General features: G+C 39.8%; 2 protein-coding genes across 3 annotated transcripts; one reads left to right on the forward strand and one right to left on the reverse strand.

Moving 5' to 3' along the window:
* The first annotated feature begins 456 nt into the window (after nucleotides 1-456).
* LOC128359073 (nuclear receptor-interacting protein 3-like) lies at nucleotides 457-4777 on the forward strand. Its single transcript, XM_053319492.1, has 7 exons — nucleotides 457-624; nucleotides 1256-1438; nucleotides 1973-2055; nucleotides 2693-2832; nucleotides 2973-3025; nucleotides 3926-4014; nucleotides 4750-4777. The coding sequence occupies exons 1-7, from the start codon at nucleotides 457-459 to the stop codon at nucleotides 4775-4777; spliced, it is 744 nt and encodes a 247-aa protein (XP_053175467.1).
* A 7400-nt stretch (nucleotides 4778-12177) lies between these two features.
* Nucleotides 12178-15904, reverse strand: akip1 (A kinase (PRKA) interacting protein 1). 2 transcript variants are annotated; one of them, XM_053319285.1, is made up of 5 exons: nucleotides 15827-15904; nucleotides 14013-14204; nucleotides 13821-13895; nucleotides 13611-13730; nucleotides 12178-12626 (listed from the first exon to the last, which is right to left on the reverse strand). In XM_053319285.1, the coding sequence occupies exons 2-5, from the start codon at nucleotides 14172-14174 to the stop codon at nucleotides 12477-12479; spliced, it is 507 nt and encodes a 168-aa protein (XP_053175260.1). In that variant the 5' UTR covers nucleotides 14175-14204; nucleotides 15827-15904; the 3' UTR covers nucleotides 12178-12476. The 2 variants fall into 2 exon arrangements, with proteins under 2 accessions (XP_053175260.1, XP_053175261.1); XM_053319286.1 differs by lacking the exon at nucleotides 15827-15904 and adding an exon at nucleotides 15245-15268.
* Between the last annotated feature and the right edge of the window lie 948 nt (nucleotides 15905-16852).

Here is a 16852-nt window from a genome sequence, read left to right on the forward strand (position 1 = left end):
AGAATGAGAAATTGTGGTTTTAGTAGAAATAAAATCTCATTATATTATTTGTGCTGCTTTTTTGCTGAATCAGTGAAATTCTCATATCTGCAAACAGGCTCATCTAACATGTTGTGAGTGTTAATTTGACTTTAAAGCAGATTTATGAACTCGTGTGTTGCTTTCCACTCATCTATTATTTAAAAGCAGGGGGATTTAAGAGAGAATGAACTGAAATATGTTTTTTGAGCAGGTTTTATTGTGAAACGTGGCACCAGAAGCGGTACCTGTACTCTGTCTGACTTCACCTTCACGGTCCAATGATGATGATGATGATGATGATGAGGGGGGTGTCTCCTCTTCCCCACTAACGCATCACAGGGGGATTCCTCTTCATTACATAAGCAGCTGTTTGCAGGCACCAGAGGCTCCAGAAACGTGACATAATTGTTTTCCCTCTCTCAAATACTCGCCGACATGTTCACAGGGATGCGGACTGAGGACTGCGGGGACTCGGGGATCCTGGATGCTGCAGCTCTGAGACAGCAGAGGAGACTGAAGCAGGCGATCCAGTTCCTCCATAAGGACTCGGCGGATCTGCTGCCTCTGGATGGACTGAAGAAGCTGGGGACATCCAAACAAGGGGTGAGCCCCATTTTAGAGGCCTTAACATGCTCACAGTTAGCCAGAAGGTATAAATTCAATTATTTAAACTATGACGATGGTCGGGCTTAATTCATAAAAGGTCAAATATGTTATTCATGTGGTCTAAAATATATGTTTAAATACAAAATATAGCTTCATTTCTAATTCTTATTTGCTGTAAAAACATTTGAGCATTGCACAGCTGACAGATATACATGTGGAGAAAAGGCTAATTGATGACTAAAAATAGAAATAATAAGCTCCCACACCAATTAACTGACCATAGTGTTGACAGTATGTGAGATATTTGAAAATGCAGTGAATTGGTATTTGATAAATGAACAAAATAACCCTTAAAACAGTGAAAATGAATACAGAAATGTTTCTAGAGATGGTCATTGACATTAATGTATGTCTCCAAGTTATTAACATCAGAATTTGGTGCTTTTTATACTGTTTTATATTGTTTATTCAGAATTCACCATCAATATGTTTTTTTTCCATCTATATGTTCACTGAGCACTGAGAGCATCTGAAGATCTCATCATCATCATAGATTATAGTTTTGGGTCGCATTGGAAACTTGTTCTCATGTCATACTGTAATAATGATTTCTTTCTTTCTACTGTAGCAGCCGCATCACATCCTACAGAAGCGCCTGCTGGAAGCCAAGATGTCCCGGGGGAGGATAAGCATGTGTGGGGTAACAACACCTAACAACAACAACAACGCTGTCCTGTTGACCCGCAGTCGTTCAAATTCACATGAGGATGAGGAAGAGGAGGAGGAAGACTTCATCTATGTCCCATGCCAGGTGACCAACACGTTATTAATCCATTTGTTTATTCAACTAGACAATTAGAAGGTGAAGTTGTTTAAGCTTATTACACCTTTTGAACTAATATGACGACTTTTACTGAATTAAATAATAGAATAAAAAGGAACAAAAAGGAAAGAATAATAAAACAATAATAATGTATTGAACCTGTACATTTAGTATATGAAGAAAAACAGAATACAGGGATCATAATCATAACACAAGATACTATAAATGTTAATTATATTTCACATCATTTAATTCAGTTTTATACATTTTATAAAACTTTGCAATTATGTTAATGTTTTATTTCACTTTTCAGATTTTAAATATATTACCTCCTTTGGTTTATTAAACATGCAGCTTCCTTTTAGGTTGTAATATTTAGAATAATTCTTTAAATACAGAAAATATTTTGTATGAATGAATGTTTTTTTGTGTCTGTTTCTGTTGTGCTTCTTTCCATCTGGCCTCTCATCATCTCCGTCACTCATCCACTTAAACCATGACCTCATCTCTGTGTGTTGACAGTGTTTAGGGCAGCAGGTGAACGTGCTGATTGACACGGGCTGCAAGCTGAATCTAATGTCCTCTCTGACTGTTGAGAGATTAGGGTGAGATGATTCAGAGCACACATAGTCATTATCTGTCCTTTTTTGACTGTCGCTGGGTCACTTTGAGAGTTTAGATCAGAGGTGTCAAACTCATTTTCATTCAAGGGCCACATACAGACCAATTTGATCTCATGTGGGCCGGATCATTAAAAAGATGGAGGGAAGGAAGGAAGGAAAGACAGGCAAAAGGAAGGAGGGAAGAAGGAAAGACAGATGGAAGGAAAGAAAGAAGGAAGGAAGAACAGAAGGAAGAAAGGAAGGACAGAAGGAATGAAAGAATAAAGGACAGAAGGAAGAAAGGAAGGAAGGACAGAGGGAAGAAAGGGAGGAAGAACAGAAGGAAGAAAGGGAGGAAGGACAGATGGAATGAAGGACAGAAGGAAGAAAGGGAGGAAGGACAGATGGAAGGAAGGACAGAAGGAAGAAAGGGAGGATGGACAGATGGAAGGAAGGAAAAGAACACAGGAAGGAAAGTGGGCCGGATTGCACCCCTCGGCGGACCGGTTCTGGCCCACGGGCCGCATGTTTGACACCCCTGGTTTAGATAGTAATGAATACACACACATATCAGAGGAAGATAACACTGCCTCTTCTTCTTTCAGAAACTGTGTTGACTGTTTCTTTGTTTTTCTCAAAGTTTGAAAGATTTGATCGAGGAGAACAAACTGGAGATGGACGGCTTTCCATTACAGAGGAAACTCCACATTGACAGTCACATCGAGGAACTCAGCCTGAACATCGGACAGCTCAGGATAATGTGTTCCTTCGCTGTAGTGGGTAAGGATGAAGAATAAGATTAAAGCATTGATTAAAGATTAGAGCTAATTTTGTGAAAGTGCATTGAGGGATTTCAAGAAGATTAAAAGTATTATGAAGTAAAATGAATATCTAACATTATTGTATTGATGTATTTGCAGATAGTAACAAGCCACTGATGTCTCTGGGCAACAAGACATTAAAGTCACTCAAGGTAATGTTGCTTCATTTCCACTAATGCTGGCTAATACTCAAACACACAGATCAGCAAAATACATACAGGATATAAAGCTAAAAATCCAAATCTATAAGGTGTCTACCAGGCATTGATGCTGTGAGTTAACTTTCATGGTAATCCGTCTAATAATTGTTGAGATATTTCAGTCTATGTTGGAACAAAGGACTGAAGATTAGCTGAAGAGCAAAAAAAGATACAAATACAATCAGGCAGATTTGGAAATACTGACATTTTCCTTTAACTCTCCTGTTGTCCTTGAGTCAAGGAAGGAAGGGAGGAAGAAGGAAGGAAAGGAGGGAGGAAGTAGGAAGGACAGGAGGGAGGGAGGAAGGAAGGAAGGAAAGGAGGGAGGAAGGAAGGAAGGAGGGAGGGAAGAAAGGGAGGAAAGGAGGGAGAAAAGGAAAGAAGGAAGGGAGGAAGGAGGAAAGAAGGAAGGAAGGAAGGAAGGAAGGTAGGAGGGAGGTAGGGAGGAAAGAAGGTAGGAGGGAGGGAGGGAGGAAAGAAGGAAGGAGGGAGGGAGGGAAAAAGGAAAAGAGGAAAGGAGGAAGGTAGGGGGGAGGAAAGAAAGAGAGAAGGAGGGAGGGAGGAAAGAAAGGAAGGAAAGAAGGAAGGAGGGAAGGAAGAAAGGGGGGTGGAGGAAGGAAAGAAGGAAGGGGGAAAGAGAGAGGAAGGAAAGAAAGAGAGAAGGAGGGACGGAGGAAGGACAGACGGAAGGAAGGAAGGAAGGAAGGAACTAAGGAAGGAAGGGAGGGATGGTGGGAGGAAAGAAGGAACAGTCAAAACAGACGGGGTCAATTTGACCCAGGAGGACGATATGAAGGTTAAAGTTAAACTGGTGGCAGGTCGTGTGATGTTTCCTGTATGGTTTTATTGCAGTGTGTAATTGACACTGAAAATCAGATGTTGGTGTTTGGAAGAGCCATGAGAGAGCAAGTCCAGTTTGTTAAGAAGCCAATCAATGAAAGGTAAGAAGATATATTTTATGTTTTTTTAGCTACACCCTCCTACAGTTCCTCACAGTCAAATCTGATTTAGAATAATGATTGATTAATGAGTTTATAAGACACTAAATGATAATAACAAGGATAACCACGTGACAAATGAAGAAGAAAGTTCATCCTCAACAACAATAACATCACAAAAAACACATCAATGTTACCCTTCAGATATTTCTTTATATCTAGAATGATTCTTAACCAATGGGGGAAAATGCACTTTAATGAAAGGTGGGGAGGATATTGTTGTGCAAACAGTTATATGATGCAAATATCACTGTGTGGACAAGTATGTTTTGGGGAAGTTGCACATTTCAGACAGTTGGAGAGGGTTGTGCACCACTGGGAATGAACAGACTGAACATACTGCTGTGAAACATTTTAAAAACTGAATGCACACTAGTTCTGGAAAATAGAAGGAAAAGTAGAACATTGTTTTTAAAGTTGTATTTTAGATTTGTAAATTACAGAAGAGGATTAGGGCCACTGTGGGGAAAAAAGTGAGTTCTGACTTTTTTCTCTTTAGAGTCAGAACTCACTTTTTTTTCTCCACAGTGGCCCTAATCCCCTTCCATAGTAAATGCTCCTACAATACAACTTTATTTTAAGCAGGACGATTTATATGTATGAAATTGAGAAAACCAAATCTTCTACAAATCAATCTAAACAAGTCCTTTTCTATTTCTTCTTCTCCTTTCCCCACAGCACCTTCTCCGACTACAGAAACCTGTAAAACTGACTTCCTTTGCTAACAACACGTACGGTGACCAAAAGCAATAGAAATGTTTCCTCATACAACTAGACGCCTCATTATAGAGACCTTCAAATTTCCCCATTTCATAAACTCTCACACTCACTGCCTCTTTGTTTGTTTGCTGCGGTCAGTGGCAGCAGCGGGTGGACACACACAGTCCCTTGTGTCGTGTAGCACTGACAATCATTTCTTGTAGCTTTGAGTATGATCATATATGAACTGTCACTACAGTAATATGTGTTGTGCTAAGTTAGTAAATACATTATTGACAGACAGAACATGTAGTCGCTGTAGATTTTTAAGATTCTTGTAGAATTGTGATTTAAAGCTCTCGTATTGTTCTGCCAGATGAAATACTACGTGTGAAACCGGAGATCAGGTTGCATGATTTTTATGTCATGTGAAGTGTAGTTTATAAGCCTATAGCACATACAGTAGCTGTAATATATAGATATACTGTTGAGCTGCTGTATTTTATAATGTTGTAATGTATTTTCTAGTCCGAAACATGTGTTTGCATTGAGGTCACTGCCTTTTAATGTTTACAAAGAGAAAGTGACACTTGTGATATGTTTTATCACTATGACTGTAGCAAACTGCAGCACTGGATATTAAATAAAATCTCAAAATGATGTGACAGTCTTTTGGGGTTTTTTGTAAGGAGGAAATCTTACGTAATGAGACTGTGCTATTTCCAAACTGGGCCAGAGAAAAGGTTGACATAATTAACCCTCCTGTTGTCCTCGAATCAAGGAAGGAAGGGAGGAAGAAGGAAGGAAAGGAGGGAGGGAGGAAGGAAGGAAGAAAAGTAGGGAGGAAGGAAGGAAGGAAGGAGGGAGGAAAGGAAAGAAGGAAGGGAGGAAGGAGGAAAGAAGGAAGGAAGGAAGGTACGAGGGAGGGAGGAAAGAAGGGAGGAAGGAGGGAGGAAAGAAGGAAGGAGGGAGGGAGGGAGGGAAAAGGGAAAAGACGAAGGGAGGAAGGTAGGGGGGAGGAAAGAAAGAGAGAAGGAGGGAGAGAGGAAAGAAAGGAACGAAAGAAAGGAAGGAAAAAAGGAAGGAGGGAAGGAAAGAAGGATAGACGGAAGGAAGAAAGGGGGATTGAGGAAGGAAAGAAGGCAGGGGGAAAGAGAGAGGAAGGAAAGAAAGAGAGAAGGAGGGAGGGAGGAAGGACAGACAGAAGGAAGGAAGGAAGGAAGGGAGGAAAGAAGAAACAGTTAAAACGATACAAATGTTAAAGCTGCTAATAAGAGTTAACAAAGAAGAGATGGAGCAAAAAGAAGGTTTGACGTGGATTAAGAAAAAAAAACAAAAAAAACCTCACACCCGAGCAGGGATGAGTGTCATTTCTCACCGTGGCAACCAAAAGTAGTGTTTGGTCACGCTCAGCTGATTGGCAGGCGAGCAGCCCCTCCAGTGGCAGTGAAGAAGAAGACTGCCTCGGTCCTTAAGAGTTCTCCATGGAAACCAACATCAACAAGTGAGGTGAAGTTGTCGTCTGCAGCTGACTGAGAAACACTTTAAACCTGTAAGTAATATACTGACCTCATCTTTACTGCTTATGACTATGTTTTAAGATCAGATAAGAATAAAAAAGGGAGTAGCTGCTTTATTTGATGGTTTGGGTCGTTCTCAGTGACAGAAACAGTAAATATAAGTATTGTGTTTTCTCTTACTGTCAGTTTAAGGAGGACTAAATGTTTTATTGAGTGGATACATATTTTAAGGCGACCAGTGGCTGAACTTTAAAAGAGAGAGAGAGAGAGAGAGAGAGAGAGAGAGAGAGAGAGAGAGAGAGAGAGAGAGAGAGAGAGAGAGAGAGAGAGAGAGGAAAGGGTTTGAAGAATTTGAAAACTTCACAAAACCGGTTAAATATTTTATTAAACATGAAAAAAGTGAACAAAACAAACACATGAACTTCTTCACTTCTGAATGTATTTAATAAAATGATTAAAATGGTAATTAAAATGGTAAAACATACAGTATATCTTATGTGCTTTTAAGCATCTTCTATTTGTGTCTGGCCAATGAGCTTAAAAAGGTTGTTAAAATATGTTATAAACTTTATTTAAACATGACGAGATGAAATATTGAAGTGCTAGTAAAAAATGTGCACTGTTACCCACTGCCTCCTCTGTACATTGCTTTTGGTCCCATAGTTAAATCTTTTTGGGGAGGCTAGTAGAAAATAGATTGATTTCAAAATATAAATGTTCCTCCATCTCCCCTGTCTCTGCTCCTTTATATTTATAACATTAAATACATGTGAATTTAATTTTTTGGGGAGGAGCAGGTTGAGTCTGAGCCACCTACAGTTCATATGTGGTATAATGAAATATTTAGGATTCTTCTCCCAGAGAGCTGTGTGTGCAGGCCTGAACAGGAGCGAACATTAATTTAGTGAAATATGGAGGGTTTTTTTGGTAAATCGTATACCACATGAGGCTGGAAATACATCGTTAGCAGGAATGTGGATCAATTCTTAATTATATAAGAACAGAAGAGGACCTCATTAATAGAAAATGAAAGGACTTGCTGTAGAAATGATCTATTTTTATAGTAAGATGTGGCATCTTTTTGGGCATTTGCTTTTATTGCAGAGCATAAATGGAGCATGTTTGTAATTATTTGTGTTGTTGTGGATGTTGTCTGGGATAAGGAGTTGGGGGGAGGTGTTGTAGTCAATATTTTCCTTTGTCTTGTATGTATACTGTCTATATGTGTGCTATGGAAATGAAGGAAAAATAGTAACTTAAATGCAGATAGACAGAACCACACACAGTTTCAGGAGGTGCTGGTTATCAGATAGTAGCAGACACAGCCTGCTCATAATGGGCTAAAAAGAAAAAATATATATATAAAAGTGTTTTGACATATTTAAAGTGTTCCTATGTTTGTTATTTCTAGCTTTAAAATGCAGTATACCTGGCCTGAGTCTGGCCAAAGATGTTTCCATATCGTCATTTTTGCACTTTTTTCTGTTACTTAACTTTCATTATACAAAGCTATTGAAAACCAAATAAAATCATGTTGTTCCCCCACATAATTACAGTGTAAGGATGACGTACATGCAGTCAGCGGTCTCCGAGGCTGCACTGATTCCTCTGTTTCTGGGCAAGCGGGGCTGCAACATCACTTTTGTCCTGGACAGCTCAGAGAACATGAGAGCTGCTCTGGAGGCGGTCAAACGCCTGCTGATCCACACTCTGCTGACGAAAGCGTCTCTCAGGGACTCTCTGTTCAACGTCATGACATTCTCAGGCAAGGTGAGGTGAGACTAACAGCTATTTACAACACCAACAACCACAGATACTGCTACACATAGAAGGTCATTCATCTCAGAGGACGAGGAAAAAACTCTCTATAGAGGTTTCAATGTTCATACATACAAAAAGTATACAAAAACATACTAAACAATATCAGATCAATTAGTGGGGCTAAAATGTTTTACACCTACATTAGCAGTACTGTTTGGCAGTTTGGTTGACTTATCCAGACCTCAATATGTCAACAGCTAATGGATGGACTGCCATGGAATTTGTACATATCTTCATGATCCACAGAAGTTGAGTCTTACTGATTTTGGTGATCTTCTGACTTTTCATAGGTCAAGACATTCGTTGTTCCCACATAATGTATCCTAATGACATTGGTCAGGCCAGTTTTAATAAGTGAAGTACCTTTATTTAGTAACTGCAAAACTAAGTTTGCCATAGACCACAGTTTTAGTCCAGGGGAAATTTGGACCCGTCACTACATTTGATGAAAGGTCAGGAGGTCATCAAAATACATAGGGAACCATAAATATCTGTATCCCTGTTTAAAAAAACACTTCAGCCCAAATAAAATATCATTTGAGGTACAACCTTCACTTTCAGTTTTTATTTTCTACCTTTAAATGACTCATTCTCTCTTCCTACTTGGCAGGTGAACTGCTGGTCCCACCACATGCGTCCTTGTAGTCCTGACACAGTGTACACGACTCTGTCCTGGATTCACTCCATCAGCTGCAGCCCTGGCAAAGATCTCCTAGCCGCCCTGAGTATGGCCCTCACTGACCCTAACTGCCAGGCCGTCCATCTGCTCACCTCAGACCTCCCCGACCAGCCAGAGGCCGTGCTGAGAGCCCTGCCAGCCCTGGCAGCCTGGAGGCCTGTCAACGTTTTCTACCTGCAGGATTCAGGCGGCCAACTGGATAGCAAGACCCGAGACTACCTGCAGTGTTTGACCCACACCCCAAGAGGAAGCTGTTACATGATTTCAGTCAATTCGAATGGAGCGCTGGAGAAGGTAGAGTAAGAGTAAGAATTTGGTGGGTACCAGACTGGACTGACTGGTTTAGAATTTCGGATTTTTCTATTGGACACAAGCACATTCAAGGTCAAATACAACATTTTGCCACTGGAGCTTTGGGGAGAAGCTGCATCTTTCTGCAGTCACGAAGACAGATGCTATGCATGCATTAAATATAAGCAACATCTGGGAGAATCTTCACTTTCATTTTATGAAATAAAGTCATCATAACGAACCAGTTATACCATTTTTTAGATGAATCTCCACATTAACTTTAAGGCACCTGTCTCAGTCTTTTCATTGAATACTTTCATCCCATCCAGTTTGTCCTCAAACCACTCAAAAGGTTTTCCACATAGACTGACTTCACTTTACAGGGCAAAGTTCAGTGTATCTGGATTCAAACTTATAGAAAAAATGTATCCAGAAAGATATTTGGTTGCACTTTGTATCAGTTTGTGGGTGAATAAACTAACCTAAATTCACCGAAGGGTCATATTAGAAGCGTCGTACTCCACAGTGGATTGAATTCATCCAAAATCTTTGTTACTTTTCTCTTTAAGGGTTAAAGCCATTCTTATCTTTGTCTGAATATTTGTTCCCTCAAATGAGAATCTGACATTTTTGCAGACTTAAAAAGAGTTTGACAAAATGTATTATAACTTAAGAAATGAACTTAGAAATACATTATTAACAATAACCCCAATATATCAAAAGAACTTCATTGTGACTGTGTGTTTCTGTGCATGTTATCAGCTGACTCCCCTGTATGTATCAGAGAGCCAATCATCAGTGCCAAGCGTCTCTCCGGTCAAGTGTTGCCGTCCGTCTACCTCTCTTATAATCCCACAACAGCACAACACATCCTCACCTCTGCTCAGGTTGGTTTCCATGACAACACCCTCTTTAACAATGCAGTATGAACAATATTACAGCTTTGTAGGCAGATAACCTTACCAAGTCTGACACAGACATAAACACAATGTGCTGTAGAGTATTGTGAATAGACTCTTCAGCCAAAAGACCTATGGTACCTGTAATGCATGTATATGAGTAATAATGATAATAATAATCATAATGATAATAATAATATAAAATGAAATAAAAAGACAGTAACAATAAATAACATCATATAAAAGCTAGTCTGTAGAAATAAGTTTTAAGAAGTGATTTAAAAGAAGTTAGCGATACAAGCCTTATACTTCTGTTTTTCTCTTTTTTGAGGTCCATCAGGTGCAGTCTGTGTAATTTTCAGCGCCCAGTTACCTCCTGTGTGCCGTCTGGCCGAACTCTGACCAGCTCAGAATTTCTACCAGGAGGCAGAGTGCTGGCCAGGAGGGAGATGGATGGCTTTTATTATCTGGGCACTGTGATACAGCAAGTACAGGTGAAAATATAGGACGCCTGTATATGATACACACAGTGATAGACCACACAACACACTATCAGTGTTTTAAAAAATGACTTTGATGGTTTTTGTCCATATCTTCATCCCGTGTGTCCAAACTCAGGGCTGCAGAGGAGTTTGGGTGGTTGAGTTTGACTATCCGGGGAGTGTTAGTTTGGGTGTCGTCTCCTCCAAGCAGCAACTGGTTTGCTCCCTCGACATGCTGAACCAAACCAGAGCTCACACACTCTGTCTGGTACCTGGAGATACTGTCCTGTCACCATGGGAACCAGACCTGAGGAGATACGGGCCGGGGAGAGTGATGGCCGCCACTGACCGCAGAGGTAGTTTTGGAGGTATGATGACAGAAGTGTTTGGTTCTGATATTTTATATTTTTAAAGTGAATATATGTGGTGTCAGCTGAGAAAAATCCAAGAGGATACATTATCTTTAAATGGCGGACACACACTTAGAAACATGGAGGCCACACATTTATTATTCTTCACTTTTCTGATCACACTTCAATCGCTGTGCGTCCACATTCCCCTTTTAGTTTGGGGGTTTTCTGCTTTTGTTAAAAAAAAAAAAAAAGTAAAAATTACTTATATCTGTTTATAATCCACATCAGTAATTCACTCAAATGTCTCCTTCTTCTCTCCTACAGCTGATGGTGTTAAGAGCTTCCGGGTGCTGATGTGGAACGGCTGTGTCTCTCTGGTTCCTGACAGTCTAGTTTTACCCATTTCAGCTTCTAACCATGACAGAATAATCAGAGAGCTCCAGATGCCAACATCAGCTCTCAGTCGTTCTTGCAACTGGCTTTGTGCTCGCAGCTCTTCTTGCACTCCCCGTCCAGTCTGCACCGACTGCTGTCAGTCAGCGTCTACATCTTGCTGTTCAATCAGAAACCTCTGGCCCTGCGGATCTCCACCCAGCTGTAGGTCCAGCCTCGGGAGGATGGATGGATTAGATAAGGCAGAACAAGATAAACAGGTGGACCTCAAAGATATAGATATACTGAGAAGTGACCCTGAGGCGCCATCTTCCTCCTCTTCATTTCTATCTGATGATGAGACCAGAGCAACTTGTCCTCCTGCAGATAAGCTGAGGAGTAAACAACAGCGTCCTCCCTGGAGGTACTGGAGTAGAACAGGCCCGGAGCCACAGCACAGACAGCCAGGTGGGAAACACACAAACTGAGTTCTTCATTATGTCTTAAAGCCAGAACCACCTAACTTGATTTAAATGACAAAATTATCTTATTAGCTGTATTATCTTCACATCTGAGGAAAACATACCAAGCCTCCTTAATTTATATTTAATTTCTGCATTTGTGAGTAGTATAAAGGGACTACAAACTACATTTTGTTATACAACCTTGTGTGTAAAATGACAGCACAGTATTCAATCTGCATGAAATATCATCACATCCATATACTTTTGTCTTTATCTGCAGGGGGTGCAGGACCAAGGAGGGCTTCATCACCTGCAAGATTCAGCTTCCCCGTCCCACAGACGAGCGCCTCCCCCAATCACAGCTCTATGTTTCAGACTCTTCCAGGTGCTAAAGGAAGGAGAGCGAACATCAGAGATGTTTTTGGAACGATCAAGTTCAAACCTCGACCACCAGGGAGGCTACAGATGATCAAACCTGACCATGTATCTGTATAAAGTTGGTGAAAAACAAACCAAACACCAAAACTTTAAATTAAAAAACAATTTATTTTAAATACACTGATGTGGTAATAGTGCTGGCAAAAATATTAAGTGCAATACATGATGTTCTAGGGCAGAATTTCAACACACGATCTACATAAAAAAACACTCAAGGTAAAATGCAGCAAAATATGGCGTCTCAATGTGCAGCGAATAAAATATTTTGATAGAAAAATATAATGTAAACTCTTACTGCAGGTACTGGTATGAAAGAAGCAATAAAACACACACACACATTCGCAGCATTAGCAATGCTTGGTTTTGTTATTTAGGTTAAAAGTGAGGTCAGAGGTCAAAGGTGAGGTCGATGCTCTCTCCAGCCTTGACGCTGACCAGCTGGGTCTGCTCCTGAGACTCTGGCATGCTTGCAGTGACGGCGTACGTTCCAGGTGACACCTCTATGTAGAACTCTTCACCTGCGGGCGACACGCGACCCTGAAGACAACAAGACTCGAATTTTAACAGTTTCCTCTTTTTATTTTTGTGTCTAATCAACAACCAGTGAAGCAGAGGAGTGAAGCTGTAAAGTAGTGATGAGGGAAACTCTCTGAGCTATCTGGATTGAAAATGGCACACTGTTTCGAAGCATTCAATTCAGTCAAAATAGCGCCATCTGCTGTAAAACTACTGGTATTGCATTTGTAAGGATTAAATGTGAGACCGTAATGAGACAATTGTAGTCTTTCATTATTGTTATTTTGTTCAATAAAGTCTATACTATTAGAATAAATCACTTAAACAGGGTCTACAACTGTGTTTTTAAATACTGTTGCAGATTCGTATCTTGTATCAGACCTACTCCCTCTGATATGAGAGTGACACAACAAGGCCTCATTTGGGGTGAAGCGAGGTATCGAAACATCCCGCTGTGATACTTCTGCTTACATAAGGTCACTACTGTGAAGTTTTTCTAATGACTGCCAATTTGGTGATTTCAAGAATCACTATTTTTAGGAGATATTAAGGTCAAAAAAGCATTTGTATGTTTAATGCAATGTCTATCCCTGTCATTCTAGATTTACCAAATCTACACTTTTATCCACTGTTCTTTAGAGATGCATGAAGATATATTTTTAGTATTTTAATTGAAACAGTTTCCATAATTTGAAAGGGCTGCCAGTGATGGATTTCTACAACATTTGAAGTTTTAGGTTTGATGCATTGTTTGGTCGTATAGTTGACTCGCAGTAGCTTTCCCTGACCCTCAAACACAGCTACTTCAGGCTCAGACAAACTGAGCGGTTGCCATCTATACCGGGCAAATTTTCGGCTGTGCGAAAGGTAACAAATAGACCTCCAACAGTATGTCCATGTTACATTGTGAGTGTTTGACTGATTTAGTTTAGGAGCTCATGGAGCCATTAACACAGCTGAACATTTATACATTATCAGGGTACTTCTGTTGTACAAAGTGCTTACATTCTTCCTGCGTGGCAGTGCAGATCTTATCCTCCCAGCAGCTGGTCTTGCATGGAACCTGGACACGTGTTTCCTCTCAGCGTCAGTGGGCTCAATGCAACAGCCGGACTCATAAAACTTCTGCGGCACATACAGACACACAACGGTCACATTTTAGTCATCCTAATCTGTAACTAAAAGCTTTGGGTTTGCAGGAAAGCAATTACTGACCTTGCACTGATAGGTCGTCTGTGCCATGAACTCTGTGATGGTTGCAAAGGCGTTATCGAGCCCTTTCTGTCTTCTCTGAAAAAGTGACACGAGAAATCAGCATGACGACTGAGATGAGCAGATATAAAACCCAGTGAAGGAGTCCACTTGTGGAAATGGGGATCATGTATATAGAAAATGACATGCAGGCACCTTGACTGGTATTTGTGTGTCTTCATCCGTGCTTGTGGAGGTCTGGGATGAACCGGTGCTTGTCCAGTCTATAGTCCGCCTCGAGGCCCGCTCCAGCACCTCTCGGCCCAGACTAGCAGAGCGCTGCAGAGAAGACTCCAGCCAGGCCTGACGACTCGCCATTAGATTGAGTTTAACACCGGCGACTTTCACCTGAGTGAAGAGAGAGGCAAGAATGGTCAATCAACTTTTTTCCTGCTATCAACTACATATATGAATGCATTTCACCTTAAATTAATAGGTTTCATGGTTTGATTCACAGAAACAGGAGACATTTGCTGTCATTTCCATTAAGTCACGTGAGGCTGAAAGTACCTGAGCGTCAAATTTGATATAAATTACATAATTTCCCCTGAAACATTTAGCCCAATAAATAATTTACAGTGTTCAGAAGAGACTCTAATGTTTTTATTCATGTGCAGGTCATATAATATATAATATATAATATAACAGACTGCAGAGAGAGACAAGGCTGATCTGGCAGAGATAACAGTAAGCATTTATTAGTATTAGCACAGTGCACATTAGGGGTGGATTTAAGAGTTGACAAGATCCGGGGCTAAGCTCAGACCACCCACAGCCAGGGACTATTTTATTTTGGATGATTCACATGTACAGAATTTATTTTTACTGCATTTAATGACTACTGCTAACATTAGTAGTAGTAGTAGTAGTAGTAGTAGATTTTTCATTGGTCGTTATTAATCATTTTCCAAAAACAATGCACACACAGTATTAGTTTTTAACCCTTACATACTGCTCATATTCTGACTCATAATTAGTCTCTACACCAATTCACATTCATAAATTCCATCAGTTATTAATACATGTTTGATTAATCTTATGGAAAAAACATCAACAATCACTATTTTATTGTCTGGAAGAACATTTTATAGAATATAATAAATGCAGATTTTTGTATTTGTACAATTTGTACATTTGCATATGTAAAAATGTGTTATCAGCTGCACAACCCTGTCCCCCTCCCCTCCAAAAAACATGCATTTTATTTCCACATTAAGAAAAGTCTGGCTAAAATATATGTTGTAAGGTGTTTTTACAGTTCTCAAATGTAAAAATGGGTCACTGAAGTTTGAAATGGTTTAAGGGGGGGTTGTATTCACTCTTTAACACTGTCTAAACTGAAATATCTTCAGAAGTTTCACTCTTAATAACAATTGTTATAAACTCACCCAGATTCAGTCAGCAGCTGGTTGAAGTCACTACTCAGATGTGTTATAGTCAAAAATGACTATAACAATAAAATTAATGAATTTTGACTTTTAAAGAAAGCTTTCAAGGCTGCTGCCCCAAAAGCCACAACTAGCTTCACAACCCTGGTGCACATGTGAGGAAAGAACGTCTCTTAACTAAAAAAAAAAATCCTCGACGCAAATGAGGGAAAGGTGGGTACAATAAAAATATATTTGAATAGTACCCTTTGCACTCCTACAAGTGGACGCAGTGAAACAGCGCATGCGTGAAGATTAACGCGACCATAAGGAGGTACTTATCACTTTCTCTTCGGACAGACGCTTTCCTGCAGCTGTTGTTTTCACTAAAAACACCGAAACGTCAGAACATTCGAACCGCTCACGTCACGTTCTATCGATCGTCTCGTCATAGTTCGATCATCACCGTGGCAACAAAGTCTCAGTTGTGACAGATCTATTTGTTTTCCTGATGTTTACCAGCTCTGCGCGTTCACGTCGAGCGGAGCAAGTAAAACACGCACGTTCACGGATGTCAACAACACCTGTTCATAGTCAACTTACCTTTTAAAAGCAGTCCTCCTCATATTTCTACATGTTTAATGTGCAGAGAGAGAGTTCACACAGCCGCGGACGGGCAGCTGTTTTCAAATGACAGCACAGGAAATCCTGCATGTGAGACCCCGCCCACCTTAAACTCCTGCCCCCTACACACACACACACACACACACACACACACACACACACACTCCTACCCCCACCCACCTGTACATGAAGCTTAACAACTATAATAACTTGTAGTGGAAATTCTCCCTTAATTTCAAGTGTAATCTGCACATATTGATTAGTTATTTAACACTATACTGATGAATATTATTGCACATATATTATAGCTACATATTTTTATTAGTATTTATTGTAGCTATTCCTTGTTCATAATTCCCATTTCTATTCCTTTACAAGTCTTTGCTGCTGAGACTTCGATAAAGATCTATATACAACAATATATATATATATATATATTTATATCTGCAGAAAAAAGGTCATAATAATTTACTTTTATCAGGCACTTGATTTTATGCAGCACTGATATATTTTAATGCTGCCGCTTTGTTTGGTATGATTAGTTATTTATTCTATTTTCCCTTACACTATGGTCCTGAGAAATGCAATGTCGTTTCACTGTATGTATTTAACAGATACCGTTGGAATGACAAACTTGAAGTGTATTATTATTAGTGTGAGTACTGCTGTAAATAGCTGAGCTGCTTTGTAAGCACACTGGACTTTACATTTCACATCCTTCATTCAATCTCTGAACCTGTTACTTTCATTTATTCCATCAAACTGGACTTTATATTGTTGGCTGCATTCAATTTCTAGTGTTATATAATTAAATTCTGTACGTCACATCCAACTTTTGCCGCTTCATTTTGGTCAATATTTTAAGTTTTATACCCAATTTTAAGTCTGCTTGCATTGGTTAATAAAGTTGATTCTGATATTCATTGCAACAGTGTGCATACAATATTTTATAATTTTTCATGTTTTGAACCTTAACCAGGACACCGTGCCATTCATTTCCAGTTT

This window comes from Scomber japonicus, chromosome 5, assembly GCF_027409825.1.
Source record: "Scomber japonicus isolate fScoJap1 chromosome 5, fScoJap1.pri, whole genome shotgun sequence".
In the NCBI taxonomy this organism is placed as follows: Eukaryota; Metazoa; Chordata; class Actinopteri; order Scombriformes; family Scombridae; genus Scomber; species Scomber japonicus.

What these genes read in the sequence shown, in the direction of transcription:
- LOC128359073 (XM_053319492.1), top strand. Translation starts at nt 457, where the DNA reads ATGTTCACAGGGATGCGGACTGAGGACTGCGGGGACTCGGGGATCCTG. An exon ending in TCATCTATGTCCCATGCCAG is followed by an intron (nt 1,439 to 1,972) that starts GTGACCAACACG and finishes GTGTGTTGACAG; the next exon opens with TGTTTAGGGCAGCAGGTGAA. An exon ending in AAGAAGCCAATCAATGAAAG is followed by an intron (nt 4,015 to 4,749) that starts GTAAGAAGATAT and finishes CTTTCCCCACAG; the next exon opens with CACCTTCTCCGACTACAGAA.
- akip1 (XM_053319285.1), bottom strand. Translation starts at nt 14,174, where the DNA reads ATGGCGAGTCGTCAGGCCTGGCTGGAGTCTTCTCTGCAGCGCTCTGCT. An exon ending in AGACGACCTATCAGTGCAAG is followed by an intron (nt 13,731 to 13,820) that starts GTCAGTAATTGC and finishes TATGTGCCGCAG; the next exon opens with AAGTTTTATGAGTCCGGCTG. An exon ending in CACTGCCACGCAGGAAGAAT is followed by an intron (nt 12,627 to 13,610) that starts GTAAGCACTTTG and finishes TGTTGTCTTCAG; the next exon opens with GGTCGCGTGTCGCCCGCAGG.